Source organism: Myxocyprinus asiaticus, chromosome 36, assembly GCF_019703515.2.
Source record: "Myxocyprinus asiaticus isolate MX2 ecotype Aquarium Trade chromosome 36, UBuf_Myxa_2, whole genome shotgun sequence".
Taxonomy (NCBI): Eukaryota; Metazoa; Chordata; class Actinopteri; order Cypriniformes; family Catostomidae; genus Myxocyprinus; species Myxocyprinus asiaticus.
Window position 1 is genome coordinate 25,794,988 of NC_059379.1, and position 16,391 is coordinate 25,811,378.

At 37.1% G+C, this 16,391-nt stretch overlaps 1 protein-coding gene across 3 annotated transcripts in view; it reads left to right on the forward strand.

Annotated features, from left to right (window-relative positions):
• Window positions 1-2,229: 2,229 nt before the first annotated feature.
• Window positions 2,230-16,391, forward strand: part of LOC127427499 (protein shisa-6-like) — an 88,936-nt gene continuing 74,774 nt past the window's right edge. For all 3 annotated transcript variants that reach the window (XM_051675160.1, XM_051675162.1, XM_051675161.1), the window contains exons 1-4: window positions 2,230-2,313; window positions 2,909-3,740; window positions 7,997-8,157; window positions 14,036-14,134. In XM_051675160.1, coding sequence (XP_051531120.1) covers window positions 3,196-3,740; window positions 7,997-8,157; window positions 14,036-14,134 — 805 coding nt within the window. In that variant the 5' untranslated portion in view covers window positions 2,230-2,313; window positions 2,909-3,195. The remainder of the gene's footprint in view (window positions 2,314-2,908; window positions 3,741-7,996; window positions 8,158-14,035; window positions 14,135-16,391) is intronic.

Below are 16,391 nucleotides of genomic sequence, written 5' to 3' on the forward strand. Positions count from 1 at the left end.
TAAAGGCAGGCATATGTGAAGACAAACGGAACGGAGGGGCGGATCTTGAAATATTATTTATGGGGTGACAAGGGGGTGGCATGAGGACTGTGAGGGGTGGCAACACCAAAGCAATTGCACATGCAGTCCTACACTATGTCACTATGAATTTGTGTTACAGTTGCATTTCCACAGAGAGACCACATAGTAAACATTTTGCACTGTTTTGCTAACATTAAAAGAATGTTTTTTTTTTTTTTACATTTAGATTTAAATGTATTAACATTAAATGCATTTTGTTGCATTTTAACATAACATTACAAATTAATAACAAACTATCAATCTCCAGAGCACCAAGACATTGTCTATTAAACATATCAACATGTTCTAATTGTTCCTTAGATTGACCAGTGCTAGATTTCAAACCTTTGACTTCAGTTAATTTTTCTTTGAGTATTCGGTTGATTTATTTTTTAAAGTTGCAGCAGCCACTTTCAACATTTTCACCGTTATTGCCTAGGGAAAAAGATAAAGTTTATAGAACACGCATAGACCTTTTGAACTAGGTTTGTGAAAATGACATACAAAACCACTGCTAGAGAAAAAACACATTTGTGCACCTAGATATTTAACTAAAAACCGTTTACTTAAATATTGCATTTTTGACAACATCCCCATTTGACAACTTGCCCCGGTCTTCCATATCAAAATAATCTCTCTTCAATAATGATACCACACTGTTTAGTATCATTTGAAAAATGGAGAAACAAACCATGTGATTAATAAAACTAATTTTAAATTGAGGGCCAGACAAAAAGTCACCTCATTCAGGCCGAACTGTGTTATTTTGTTAAGAGTGCTTGCACAGACCATGTTATTCTAGAGCTAATAAAGTCCTGTATTTCATTTTTCACAGCTGTAATAAGCCACCTGAAAGTGAACATTAACACAAAGTAAGGCCAAAGTAAACTGCATGGACATTTTTATTACAGGTCAACTCCGACTTCATGTGCATTGATGTATCATATCTTATAATCGTTCTGTGAAGACTTGAAAACAACTGCAAAATTCTCTTTTTTTTTTTTTTTTTTTTTTTACTATTTTTCTGTTCAAAGAAAACAGAGTTAGTGAGTACAATATGTGCGGAACATGCGAATCTTGACACCGCTGATGGTGGACAATAGACAAGCACTAGAAAGCTCCCCCCCAACACACACACACACACACACAAACAAACATACAAACATGTTTTATAAGCAGCTTTATGAAAAATAAAATAAAAATAATAATAATAAAAAAATAAAAAATAAAAATAAAAAAAAACAAGCCCAAAGTCATTAATAATAAGCAGACTTGGCAACTATGACTGTCAGATGCAGAATCACTGTGCACGCACACTGCAGTAGCAGTGAGCATATTGACTGCTGTTGTAATCAATCATGCGATTGGCTGCAGCAGTCATTTATCCATGGAGGCAGTTCAACATACCGTAAATAAACTCTTACATACCCTCAACATCAACTACTGTATAACATACTTACATTTATATTTTATACATTGGGATACCAAATGCTGTAGTGGCAATAGCCTACTTTTTCTATGGGGGGGGGGGGGCGGGGGTACTTGCCACCAGATGCCACCTCTTAAGAGCCACCCCTGAATTCCAGTGCAAGGTATATTTATTCTGATACTAGCTAAAGCAGAAGCAGACAACCTGTCACATAACCTTTAATGCTTTAAGTGACTTCCTATGACAGTTGTTTTTCAGTACTACTTGCAAAAAGTCTGCAGGAATAGAAATCAATGACACAGGAGAGAGAGAGATAGGGAAAGAGTGAGAGAAAAAGAGTAGCTGATACAGACTGTTATATAGGAAATCTATTCAATGCTGTTTGCAGATTTTGTTCAGCTCTTTCTGCACACCGAATGAGGACTAAAAATCAGTGCAATTTAAAAAGGGTATGTATTTATTATTATTATTATTATTATATCAATGAATATGTGTGGTATTCTGGGTAGGGTGGAAATGAATACCCTTATCCCTGCCAGACAGACAGACAGACAGACAGACAGAGAGAGAGAGAGAGAGAGAGAGAGAGAGAGAGAGAGAGAGAGAGTGTGAGAGAGAGAGAGAGAGAGAGAGAGAGAGAGAGAGAGAGAGAGATGAACATAGACGAACATAGACAGGCTGTGACGCCAGAATTTGATACAAGACCGAAAGACGGTAGGCGGACCGTTCAGATGGGTCTGTTTCAGGATAGGATACTGACTGCCACTTCACTTCACCTTGGCAAGAGCTACAGTAGCACACCCGATTAAAGCTTTAAAGTGAAGGTAAGTGCTGATTAAAATGTACTATTGATGTAATCACATAAAAGAATACATAAATTATACGTGTGTAGGCTATATGTATAGCCATATGATATTTAATAAATGACCATGCTGTACGTAAGCGATAAATCTATAAAAGTAATACATTCGCGCACTTGATGACAACATAAAAATAGCTTTTAATGCCAGCAGAAGTGTTTTTTTCCCCCAATGTAAAGTTATATAATTGTGTGACTCCCTTGTTCATCCGTGAAGGCAATAATAATAATAATAAAAAATCCACATGCATGCAACTCTAATTCAGGTATATTGCCATGCCTCTCTGTGGTTACAAACAGGCAGGCTATATTTGTGCCATATATGTAGTGCTTTGAAATTAAGAGCCAGAAATGCAGGGATCTAATGCAATTATGGTTTATATAACGATGAAATCTGTAAAAACATAAATTAATGTAAATAGTCTACACAAATAAAATCAGAGAAGAAAGAAAGACAGTGCCCTGGTGAATGCCGTGAGCTCGTTGCAAACTCACACATTTATCACATTTAGTCTACAACCTTTTAGTTAACAATGAAGTTAATCTCTTCTTCTTCCCAGAGCAAGATACAAGATGTAAAGGCATGTTTGACAGAAGTTCATCGGGAATCCCAACAGTAACGTCCAGCTAAGTCAAAGAGAAGCAGCGATGTTACCTTAACGAGCGTCTGTTTTACAAAAACACGATTAAATGAATGGCGCCTTTCATCAGTATCTCCACAAGAACCTAATATCGTCAGGGATGCGGGGGAAAGCTGACTTCAGAACTGCAGCAACCTTGTAGCATCGAGTGCGCTTGAAGCGGAAATCGAAGTGAGCTGTCCAGGGTCCTGAAAACACTCCGAACCATGGGTATACAACACTTTCTGCTGCTTCTCATTTATTTGGATCCCCTGAACGTGCTTTGTACCTTGACGGCCAAACGAGTCAAACCTGCGCCCAAAAGGACGCAGAAGGCGAAAGAACTTAACAACACCACCACAGTCATACCTTCAGCGTCCACGCAGCGGATCACGCAGGTTCGCCCGTCACACACCCACGAGACCTGCCTGGGTTACTTCGACGTGAGCGGACAGTTCGATAAGGAGTTCGAGTGCAATAACACCGACCACCGCTACTGCTGCGGATCGTGTTACTTGCGCTTCTGTTGCCAATTTAAAGGCAACCGGTTAGATCAGAAAACGTGCAAGAATTACCAAAAACCGGACTGGGTGAAAACTGTGCCCCCATCTCCTGTTCCAACAGGTGATACTTATGATCCGAGTATGGACCAAACGAACATGGCGGTGTACATTACCTGTGGTGTGATTGCTTTCATTATAGTTCTTGGGGTTTCAACAAAAGTCGCATATGACAAAGCAACCCAACCGCCTCAGGAAATGAACATTCACAGGTAAGCAACACAGTGGACATCTCACATTACCCTACAGTTAAAAAAACTGCAGATGATTGAAAACATGTACAATTTAAGCAGGAATTTTGTAAGTTCTGAATTGTTGAAAATGTCTCAAAGATCAAATCACAGCAATTGCAAATGAAGATATTTGAGCTTTGATGTGATTGCTGCAGTCATACATGTAAATTTCAAAATTGAAAGCACTGATCCCAGTGATAGATAACAACTCAATTGGATTGGATAGAAGTGCTCTCACCAGCTGCAATGTCTGCGCTCTTTTGTTTCGCCTGTGGCCCATATGGATTTTAAAATGTGGAAACGGTTGTGATCAAGATCCCAAGAGTTTTAATATGCCCCCGTAGCACTAGTACAGAGCAAACACCCTTCAGTTTGGTATTTGGATGAAAAATGATGGTACATTACAGACCAGGGACTAAAAACAATTCAAGGAACGAAAACGGAAACCGAAAACGAACAAAATTTTTAGCAGAATGTAATGGAAAACAAAGTGATTTTCAATTGTTCCAGAGTGAAAATGATATTTTTAAATGCTGGTAACCGGTTATAACTGATTAATTTTGTTTCTATATTTTTTTTTTTTCATGAAACTAAAGGCCAAAGGGTTTATCACAGTAATTTTTTGGAACTACACCACTTCATGTTGCCCGAAAAAAATGAAACATGTGCTTTGATCCTGAAGGAAACCACGGCATCACACATTTCTTTGCCTTATTGCCCATTGTGGATGTTGCATTCTCCAAATGAAGACCTTTTTAACAACTATATACAATTACTACATATACTGTACATGCACAGTTAATACAAATACAAGGAAAACATTATTAGAGGTAAAAAGTACATTTCTCAGTTTCTTCACTGAATTATTGTTAGATATGATGCATTAATACAGATTTGATGCTGCCGGGTTTTGACTCAGAAGCAGATCTGTAAATATAATTATACCTAACTGTTAATTAACTCCTTGTATTATAAATAAATCCACCACACATGAAAAAAAGGCTTATTTTCACTTATTTTGGTGAGGCAAGTGGCATATTTTGGTCTTGTTTTTCCAGACCATGTTGCTTGTTTCTCTTGCAAGATCTGGCAACACTGCAATCGATATTTCACCCACCGCTTAGTGCAGAGTACTGTCATTTTTAAAAGAACATTATTAAACATTCTTTTATCTTGTTCTAACCGGCAACTGTGGCAGATCTCACTTCCTTCCCTATCAAGGAGGAAGCGGGAGCCAGCTGGACAGATCACGTAGACTTTATTTACATACAGTTCACATAGAAACAACATACACAGTGCGCTTTGGCAAACACGCTGGCAGACACGCACACAGCCCCGTGCGACGCTCACTCTGTCGACTTTTCAGCCCAATGCAGACTGCACATGACAAGCGGGCTGTGTGCAACTCTCTCTCTCTCCCGTACTGGCGTCCCCGACTCCTCTTTATCTCTCTCCTGCTGACTGGGTAACTTAGCGCCAGGCATCCACCCTGATGGCCCGGCCACACCCTCCTCCTCATCACAACAACATTTTGGAAAGGATTCTGTGGAACTTCTGAAAAGGAACGAAAAAATACAGTTTTTGCTCAGAGTGAACCGAATAAAAACATTTCCTTTTTAGTACCTGTTACAGACGCTTATATTTTCCACTTCATTTAACGTGCCCAATAAGCACAGATTTCGTAACTCATTTCAAAGTATCTCTCTCTCACACACACACACACACACACCGTTTACGCAGGGGAAGAAGATGTTTCTCTCAATGTTCATTGGCCAGTTGGTTCATTACAATGGATTGGCAGCTCTGATGTGGTGGGGTTCAGAACATTTTAATGGTGCAAATCAATGATTTCATAACATCTGTTTTCTTTTCACATCTGTGATACCAAAACAGTTTATCTCACTGCACATCCATATTGCTTACAGTCAGTGGCGGGCCATGCATTTAAAGTCTAGGCCTTCAGTGTGATTCATGCCATTAAGAAAACACAGTTTCACAATGAATAAGACACCCTATGCCTTTGGGCATCATACATTATGTCGCAACTAACTAGTAATACCAATTGGCATTTTAAAAACCTGTCCATGCACGAAAGCCAGAACTTGAAATGACACTTAATGCTCAAGTAAGCCTAATTGTAACTGCAGCATGACTGTTTTGTGAAATGAACGTCTCCCAAACAGACATTCAAAAATCATAATTTTTCATATGACTCTACCAAGGAGGTCTATAATACCTGGAAAAATCTATCTAATAATATTTGTGATTTAAATGATGTTTGCAATAAATTTCATTTCATCAGGGTACACGGTTATACTGCGTTCCTTTCAAGTTGGATGTGGGATATTCCTACTTGATATCTCCGACCATAAATGCATTCCATTCCCCGATATTCGGAAGATGACGTTTAAGGAAACAAAACTGCAATGCTCCCGTTAGCTCAGCAGGGGTTTGACTCTCATTAGAGATGTCTCCTAGCAACCCAACTGATAAACAATGCTGCAGCGCTAGCATTTGTGCTTCAGGTGTAAGATTATCAAAAGAGATTATAATTTACCATGTTTTATACACCTGTTTCTGCAGGCGTTTGTTAAACAAGCTTTAATATCATGTAATGTGGAAACGAACTCATTTATCGATATTACTTAATAAAGTGGATGTTTATCACTTACTTTGTATATCTCCCTGAGTGTCGACATGTTTGTGTGACATCATGCCCCTGCATCTTGGCGAAATCGGAGTTGAGAATTTCTGCATGAGCCTACAAGTTGTAATTCTGACTTCAAGATGCATTCCATTGTACTTTTCCTAGTAGGAAGTTGTAAAATCCGACTTTCCAAGTTGAATGGAACGCAGCACTACTTTTCAAAACTTGATCCGACACTGAATGCTCAAGCAAGCCTAATTTACACTTAGAAAACTCCTGATGTTGCTATAACAATGCAAAAAGCACTTACCAATTTACTTGAAGTGAAAATCAGTTCTCCTTTCCTGTTTAATAAATTAAGCAATCACACGATCATGCAGAACATTTCGTGTTTTTAAATCCACAAGGATCTCTTTCTCAGTGGTGATGTGGCAGTGACAGCCAACTCATCAGTAAGATCTTGTACTTTTTGCTCTTGAATTACGTACATCACTTAAAGCATGATTACGTCACTCGAGGCCAGCTAGAAGGCCTTGACTGGGACATATCCTAAAGATCACACCCACCAAGAACAAATAAATTAATCTGATTTGCTGATGAATCTAACAATCTGACATTAGTTGCTCATTCATTTGCACTGTTGAGGGATTCTGTAGAAATTCTGAAGGCCTGCGGGGGTGGAGCTCAGACTCAAGTGATGCTTCTGTTAACGAGCTTGGCTTCGGGCATGCCATTTGTGAAACAGTTGTCACACTTTGCTTGTAAGCATTAAGGAATAAATTCTGACTGGATAAACTTTTAGTTTTTCTCTTATTTGTTTGTAGATTAATTAAGAGTGGAAAGCGATTAAAAATACATAGGCAAAAAGGTAACTGAGAATGAAAGGATGAAAAATATGTATTTATTTGGCCAGCAGAGAAGGCTTTGCTGGCCCTGAGAAATCGCCACTGCTTCTAGTATAATATAATATAAACAACGATTTAGCTCACTCCTCCTGACAATTCTCCCTGCATCCCTCTCTCCACCTCAACTCCAATTTTTCTCTTCTTAGTAATGTCTGGGCAGATCTCAGAGCTTGAGTCGAGTTATATACAGTACTTGAGCCATCTATTATAGCCAGCAAACTGTTGAACATGAACATGTGAACGTATGAAACATAATTTACGCACGCTTCTTGCCCTGGTGGTGGAACCGATATCTGCTAAAGCACTAAAACTGGGTGTCCTGTTTGAAAGTCTACAAACACAGATTAATGGCAACAAGCAAATAAACAAACAAACAAAAAAACAAACTGAAAGTGCATGCAGTAGGACAGTATGTTGTTGACTGTCAATTAAGGTAGTGTAGTGTAACAGATGCAAAAAATAATTCAATTTCTCTGGTATTCCAGGCTTTCATATCACACAGTTTGTTTGGTATTCTGATCCTCAAGGCCACATATACACCATGTGCAACCCTATAAATATTGAAATGTGGCTCACTGATGATTATTTACATATTGTGTTTTGATAGTGGAAATCTGTTACCCAAACTTTGTTGCATTATTGTTGCATTTTCCTATTATATAGCTCAAATATTTTCTCCACAGAGCCCTAGCAGATATACTTAGACAACAAGGACCAATTCCTATATCGCAGTACGACTGTGAGAACTTTGCGGCGATGAACAGCTCACCCAAAGGCAACACGCCACAGCGAACAGGATCCAAAAACCACTACACCCCTGTTCATGGCTCAAAGTCAAATCACGGTAAGAGACCTGAAATTATTTACCTGTCTTTTTGCATATATCAATCTTGTAATCTTGAAATATACTGGCCTGCAAAAGTAAAATGCAAATAACTACATAAACACTGAATCTGAGAAATATGGTTTCTAATTTTAAACCAACTCACTTGGTTTTAGTGTGGATTGTTTAGTGACTGCAATTTTCATACTCCGTTTTCTCAGAATCTGAGCATAGTTGAGACAGATCATAGTCTTAGAGACTTGATTTAATTTATAACTCAGTTTTAAAATGTGTTGTCACTATGTTTTGCCTTAGCACAGCAGTACATCTCAGTCTTAATGGAAAAATGAATGAGCAACTAATGTCAGATTGTCAGATTCATCAGCCAATCAGATTGATTTATTTGTTCTTGGTGGGTGTGATCTTTAGGATATGTCCCAGTCAAGGCCTTCTAGCTGGCCTCGAGTGACGTAATCATGCTTTAAGTGATGTATGTAATTCAAGAGCAAAAAGCATGAGATCTTACTGACAAGTCAGCTGTCACTGTCACATCACCACTGAGAAAGAGATCCTTATGGATTTAAAAACACGAAATGTTCTGCATGACCGTGTGATTGCTTAATTTATTAAACAGGAAAGGAGAACTGATTTTCATTTCAAGTAAATTGGTAAGTGCTTTTTGCATTGTTATAGCAACATCAGGAGTTTTCTAAGTGTAAATTAGGCTTGCTTGAGCATTCAGTGTCGGATCAAGTTTTGAAAAGTAGTGCTGCGTTCCATTCAACTTGGAAAGTCGGATTTTACAACTTCCTACTAGGAAAAGTGCAATGGAATGCATCTTGAAGTCAGAATTACAACTTGTAGGCTCATGCAGAAATTCTCAACTCCGATTTCGCCAAGATGCAGGTTCATGATGTCACACAAACATGTCGACACTCAGGGAGATATACAAAGTAAGTGATAAACATTCACTTTATTAAGTAATATCGATAAATGAGTTCGTTTCCACATTACATGATATTAAAGCTTGTTTAACAAACGCCTGCAGAAACAAGTGTATAAAACATGGTAAATTATAATCTCTTTTGATAATCTTACACCTGAAGCACAAATGCTAGTGCTGCAGCATTGTTTATCAGTTGGGTTGCTAGGAGACATCTCTAATGAGAGTCAAACCCCTGCTAAGCTAACGGGAGCATTGCAGTTTTGTTTCCTTAAACGTCATCTTCCGAATATCGGGGAATGGAATGCGTTTATGGTCGGAGATATCAAGTAGGAATATCCCACATCCAACCTGAATGGAACGCAGCATAACCGTGTACCCTGAAGAAATTAAATTTATTGCAAGCAACATTTAAATCGCAAATATTATTAGATAGATTTTTCCAGGTATTATAGACCTCCTTGGTAGGTTCATATGAAAAATTATGATTTTTGAATGTCTGTTCGGGAGACGTTCATTTCACAAAACTGCAGTTAAAATTAAGCTTGCTTGAGCATTAAGTGTCGTTTCAAGTTCTGGCTTTTGTGCGTGGACGTGTTTTTAAAATGTCAATTGGTATTACTAGTTAGCTGCGACATAATGTATGATACCCAAAGGCATAGGGTGTCTTATTCATTGTGAAACTGTGTTTTCTTAATGACATGAATCACACTGAAGGCCTAGACTTTAAATGCACGGCCCGCCACTGATATATATACACTGTATATGCAGGGGCGGACTGGCCATAGGGAGAACCAAGACTTTTCCCGGTGGGCCGGCCACGAAAGGAGGCCACATGGGCCGCGATATGCTGAAACGGGCCACCACGTTATGCCGAACGGGCCATGACAGGCTGAAGAGGGCCGCAAAGAGGTGCAGCGATATGCCAAAGGGGCCGTGATATGTAGAAAAGGACAGCGACACATTGTGTGTACATATATATGTATATAATATTTACTATATATATATATATATATATATATATATATATATATATATATATATATATATATATACACAGTATGTTATAATTCTATGTGCACCAGTGTGCAGTTAGTATCTACCATTATTTTCACCGGGGTTGGGGTGCAAATAATATCTGCCACTATTTGCACTGGGGTGTAAATAGCATATACCATTATTTGCTCCAGGGTGCAAATAGCATCTGCCAATGAAAAAACACAAAATCTTCCAATGAGTATTCCAATGTTTTTGCTTTGAGTCAACTTGGCTGTTGTCGCCAAGTTCATGCATCCCCTTTAATAGAGCCACATACTTACGTCAAAGCCTATTTTAATAAAGTTCTTGCTTTATGTGTCTTTGGGTTGAAAAATTATGTTCAAATGTTATCGGAACAAGTATAGTTCCACCACGAGCTGATTTTTTTTTTTTACTAGTTCCACAATTGTTTTGACAAACACCTGTAGACTGGACATAAATGATTTGCTTACGGTGGTCCTGGGATGTACACAATATCTTCTCTCTCAAGTGACTCGAGAATGATTTGATATCAACCAAAGTGCTTGCATAAAACAAATTACTTGATTAGAAATTTAGAGAAGCTCTTTCCCAAAACAATTTGTATGTGTTGCTGAAGGACAGTTTAAGTACTGCACTGGAAGTGTTTCTGTACCCGTATGTGTGTATTTGCTCAAATATTGCTTTAAGAGATCAGCACTGCATGCATACAATTTGTCTGGGTCATTAAACTAAGATGTAATTAGTTTAACTAAGAATTGGAATGCCAATGGGCAATTTCATAATGATACAGGCCTACACATTTTTAACACATTGCCTCCCCATTTCTAGATTTACTAGTTAATATCAAAGTTAACCAGGCTATAAAACGTACTTAGGTCATGACTATGATTTCTTCCTGCAGTTTGGAAAGACTTGGCTACATCCTCATATGAGGACATCAGAGCTGACGGCACTTGTGTGTTTCTCCTGTAGCACATATCATTTAAGCTGCATCTCAAATTCTCAACCTTATGTCAAGGTTGAACACGCTTTTAGAATTTTCTTAGGAGGCCAATATAACAGCCTGTTAAATTCAGCTACATAGACTTGTAACAGCACATCATAATGAATTCTCCACAAGACTGGCCACCTGTGCACAAGATGCTTGTGGCTTCTTGGGGTTTATATGAAAAGAGGTTTATTGTCTGTTTTATTTGCTGTATTGCATTCAGTATCCCCTGCCTCATATTTATTTTTGTATTTGATTCAGAGGACAGTGTCAGATCTTGCTCTTACATATGTGCTATATCAATATGAGTTGACCCTGTTTGTTTTGTTTTGTTCAATTTTGTCCAACTGTTCATAGTGATCCAAAGCAAAAATATTTTTGAGGTTGAAACAAACCAGTTCTCAGCATAAGCTAGCAGTCTGCAATGCCTCTGTAAACAAGATGTTAACATATGCTCTTTTAATCCATTTAATACCTGCCATTTAATTTTATGAAAAACATGAATTGTTATCCTTAAGTAGTGACAGATTAATTACTTCCACAGATTAACTTGCCCAGTCATGACAGGACTATAATTTTACACAAGTGTTTGGTGAAGTTTTGGTATCATCTCTCATAACTGTAACGTTTGAATGAAGTCACGAGAGCAGGATCTATATGCGGCTTAAAATTTATTAGAAAATAAATCAAATTACAAAAACAGGGTAAACACTGGAAACAAGGCAAGACTAGGAACTGGGAAAACAAAACAAACATGATCCAAGATAGCAAATGTTACATAAACTGGAGAAAACACAACAACTGACAAAGGTAAAACAGACATCAGGGCAATATATACACAGGGATAAACGAGGTAAATGAAACACAGGTGAGAACAATAGGGAACAGCTGGTAGTGATCAGGGCAGTGAATTATGGGAAATGTAGTGCAAGGGAGACTAGAGAGAAATGACAGAGACAAAACACAGGGCAAAACAACAGTGAATCATGACAATAACGATACGTCATTATAACAACTTTTTGGGTGCACCATCAATACGTCACCCTTGGTCTGTTGCTTGCACCTCAAAACATGGCCCTTGGTTCATGTTGTCACTTTGATGCCTTATTCAAAGTTTGGCCAAGGCTTCATTTTAAAATGAAATATATTGAAAATTCTACATTTTGATAAAATTAATCTCAAATAATGAGAGAAGCACCATAAAATGATCCAGTCTGATCTCATGCAATTTACGTGACCATGGCAACATTTTTGCAAATCAAAATTATGTGCTGTATTATATGTTTGGCTTCAGTTTCCCAGTGAAATGTCCAGCGGGGGGTGCCAAAAGCCAGTGAAATGATGTTGTAATCAGAGAGGTTTTAAAGGTGAATTTTATGTGGATTTTTTAAAGAGTAAAATGTATCTCCCTAACCTAAAACTTTAGCCTAAACCTAACCAATCGTGTCCTGAAAGATAAATGAGAGGTGAACAAAACAGACATTATTAACATCCTTAAACCAACACCTAAACCTAACCAATAGTGTTTTAAAATGCAAATGTGACATGAAAAGCAAATTTTTTGAAGCAATCACATTTTTTCTATGGCACTTTCATTTCACATTCACTTTCGTTTCAAACGTCCTTGGCGGGGCTCGAGCCTTGGTCTCCGAGTCCAAAATCCAATGCTCTATCAGGCGAACTACCACGAAAGATAATCACATTTGAATAAGTGTGTATTGTAGATGTAGGTGGGGCTGTAATACAAGCATTAAAATGTATAATTTTTTAAATGATGCGTTATAGTAAAAGTGTGTTGTCATTCTGGTTAAACAATGTGATAAATCTGATGATTACTGAGCTTATAACAGAATCCTCCAAACTGATTCTCCAAAGACCCCAATAGAATCACTTTCCTGTGCTGATGTTTTTAATCTTGAAATGGGAAGTTTTGGCTGACATATCAAACATTGTTTTTTTATTTTATGTATTTTATTTGTTATAAATTTTAATAGTAGTCTTAATTCACAGCCATGTACTATGTACAGCCATGTTTGCTTCTTTCTAGTCTAGTTGCAGGCAAGGGTGTCACCAGGAAATTACTTTTGGTTGGGCCTCAATAAAAATGGATGGGCCAAGTTTTCGCCCACATTTTTTAATTTCTTTTTTTACCAATTTTTCCTTAACAAAAGAGAAGCGGCACATTCAAAGAGTGATTCAACACTTTCAGAAATAAGAATTTTTGCATTTTTTATTTAAAATATTTTATAAATATACTGTATGTTTGAAGTCAAAGTATAGTCTCTAATAGCTGTTACCTTGGCTACGCAACTGGTTGCAGGTGATATTAGAGGGAAGGACATTCTCATTCTAGACAACATTTGACTGGATGAAAATCTGTGTAGCATTAGATGAGTCATCAATATTTTTGGCCCATTTTCCTGGAAGAAAAAAGACTGTAAATTTTAATACATCTGCTAAAAGTTAATTTTGTCAATGTTTAGGTGTACACTAGCATATAAATTGCTTCAAAGCCAATAGACATTACCTAAAAGCCACAAAATTTTGATTTTAAATTCAGGGGTGTTTAAGAGCCCAGAAAGACAGCATTTGAGTTTATGCCATTGCATTGAACTCCCAGATGGTGTCCAAGGTTATCATCCACCTTTTCTTACTTCTCCGTATGCATATTTCTTCATATGATATTTCACAGACAATTAGAACATAAAAAAATAAATATCACACCCTAGACACTGGCAGCCTTTAAGATTCACACAACAGTGAGCAGTGTGTGTTGTGTGGCCAAGGTGACTTTACCTATATGAATTATGAAAAGTCATAAGTCATAAAATGCACTGGGAATTTAGCTTGTTATACTACTGATGGCTATTTACCTTGGAAGCAAGGTACTACAGAAAGAGTGATATTTTGCTGTGGGTCACATGTAACGTTCTGGTGTCCATTTGCAGGAGGGCATTATTCAAAGGAGAGCACTCGAGCGGGCAGCCATGACCTTCACAACTTCATATCTTCTGGATTTGTGACGCTTGGCCGAAGCCATGTGAAAGGTAACATGATTCTATATCTCTGCATAATGACACTGAAAACCTTCTTCTATAACAAATGAGGTGTTGAAAAGAAGCAAGCATCAATCATTTTATATCTCACCACGCTGGCTGGTAATTCACAATGCAGCAAATAATCCCATGTTAAAGAAATAGTTCACCCAAAACATTTTTTATTCTTTCATAATTTATTTCAGACTTACTTTCTTCTGTCTAACATAAAAGGAGAAATTTTTAAGAATGCACTGGTCACTTTTTTACATTTAATCATAATGAATTGGTAGTGGATCGTTTAAGCTTCAAAAAGGACATGAAAGCATCATTAAAGAATCAAAATGTGGTCCATATGACCCGTGCACTATATTTCAAGTCGTATGAAGTCATATGATAACTTTTTGTAGGGAAAAGACCCAAAGTTAAGTTGTTATTCACTGAAAGTCTTGACATCTGCCCTAGCTCCCCTTAGCATGTTCAAGAGAATTGAGAATCAGAGAGAAATGAATGATTTGTGAGGTTGTTAGCAGATATGACTCAAAAAAAATATTTGTTCACAAATTGGACATCGCTTTGGCTCTCATGAACAAGCCAAGGAAAGCTAGGGTGGATGTCAACCAATGTACAGTGAATAGTGAGATACATTTTGCTTTGATCCTCATACAAAGTTATCGTACGAGCGTTCAGAAGAATTGAATATAACGCACAAATTTTGTGGACCACTTTGTGAACCAGTCCCCATTCATAATAATTGCATGGAAAACAGCAACCAGTATATTCTTCAAAATATATCCTTTTATGTGCAACAGAAAAAAAGTCAAATGGGTTTTGAATGAGATGTCATAATTTTCATTTTTGGGTGAACTATTCCTTTAACTAAAAGTTTCTCAGATAAACCAAGCCCTCACTTCTACTTTCTTGTTTTACACTACAAGGCAACAATAAGTTTATTTAAAATTCTAATTACACTATCAACTACCAACCTCTGTTAATGGTTCAGGTAACACAATGGACCTATGGTACATTTGAACCATACATCTACTGGCATCTTGACATATGTAGTCTAATATGACTAAGCTGTTTAAAAAGCCAAAAGAACATTTGCACCAGCAGTGTGATTTAAACACGTACTGTCCATAAAAAAATCAATGCTGCTTCATCAAATAGCCACCGCTAAGTTGACTGACATGGCAGCCTTCTCCCTCCTACACTCAGGGTCGCTCATTTACAAATCTTCCTCATGTGTGAATTCCCTCTGGTGATGCAGCAATTAATATTTATGTGCTCTTTGCTGACTCAGACTGCTATCAATGTATCAGCTCAATTGACTCATAAGAACATCTTTCGGAAATTATTTAAATTTTTCTAACTAACTTAGAAAACTTTGGACTCTTGGAACTTGGTAGTGCGATACTGCAGATGTTGTTGACTTTTGTATGACAAATTGCTTGTTATGTTCATCATTTGTTTGTTGCTTTGGATATAAACGTCTGTTAAATTGCTGAATATACAGTAAATGTAAATGTGATGAGCATGCACAAATCTGTCCAGGGTTGGGGAGTAACAGAATACATGTAACGGGAATACGTATTTAAAATACAAAATATAAGTAAATGTATTACACTACAGTTACAATTTAAATCGTTGGTAATTGGAATACAGTTACATTCAAAAAGTATTTTGATTACTGAAGAGATTACTTTGCATTTTATTGTCATTTGTTTCATTAAATATTTAGTCCATTCAGATGGAAAACATTTATATATATATAAATGATGCGATCCAAAGTGCATTTGAACAACGGTGAAACAGTTTCTTATGACAGAAAAGTACGTTTGAAGTAAGTTTGGAGCAGAAGAAATAGAAATAAACCTTGTGTAAATTGTCAGCTTTACGCTAAGCTAAAATGCTATTTCTAGCCATTTTACATGCACATTACCAGGCACGATCATATTGTTTTTATCAAGAAAATTCACATTGGATCATAATTAATTCTTTTCTAGTGAGACCTTTGATATTAGGGCAAAAATCATATTCTTGATAATAATTTTTGAATTGTTTTCCTGTAAAAATATTTTTAAAAAATCCTTAAAACAAGATCAATTTGATTAATCTTATTGTAGAAACAACACTGCATAAGATATTTAGGTTTTTCAGAGAATGTATTTTTAACATGTGTATTTTGTCTTACTGTACTGGCAGAGTTTTTATAGTCAAAACAAGTGAAAAAATCTACCAGTGCTGAAGAAGTAATCCAAAGTATTTA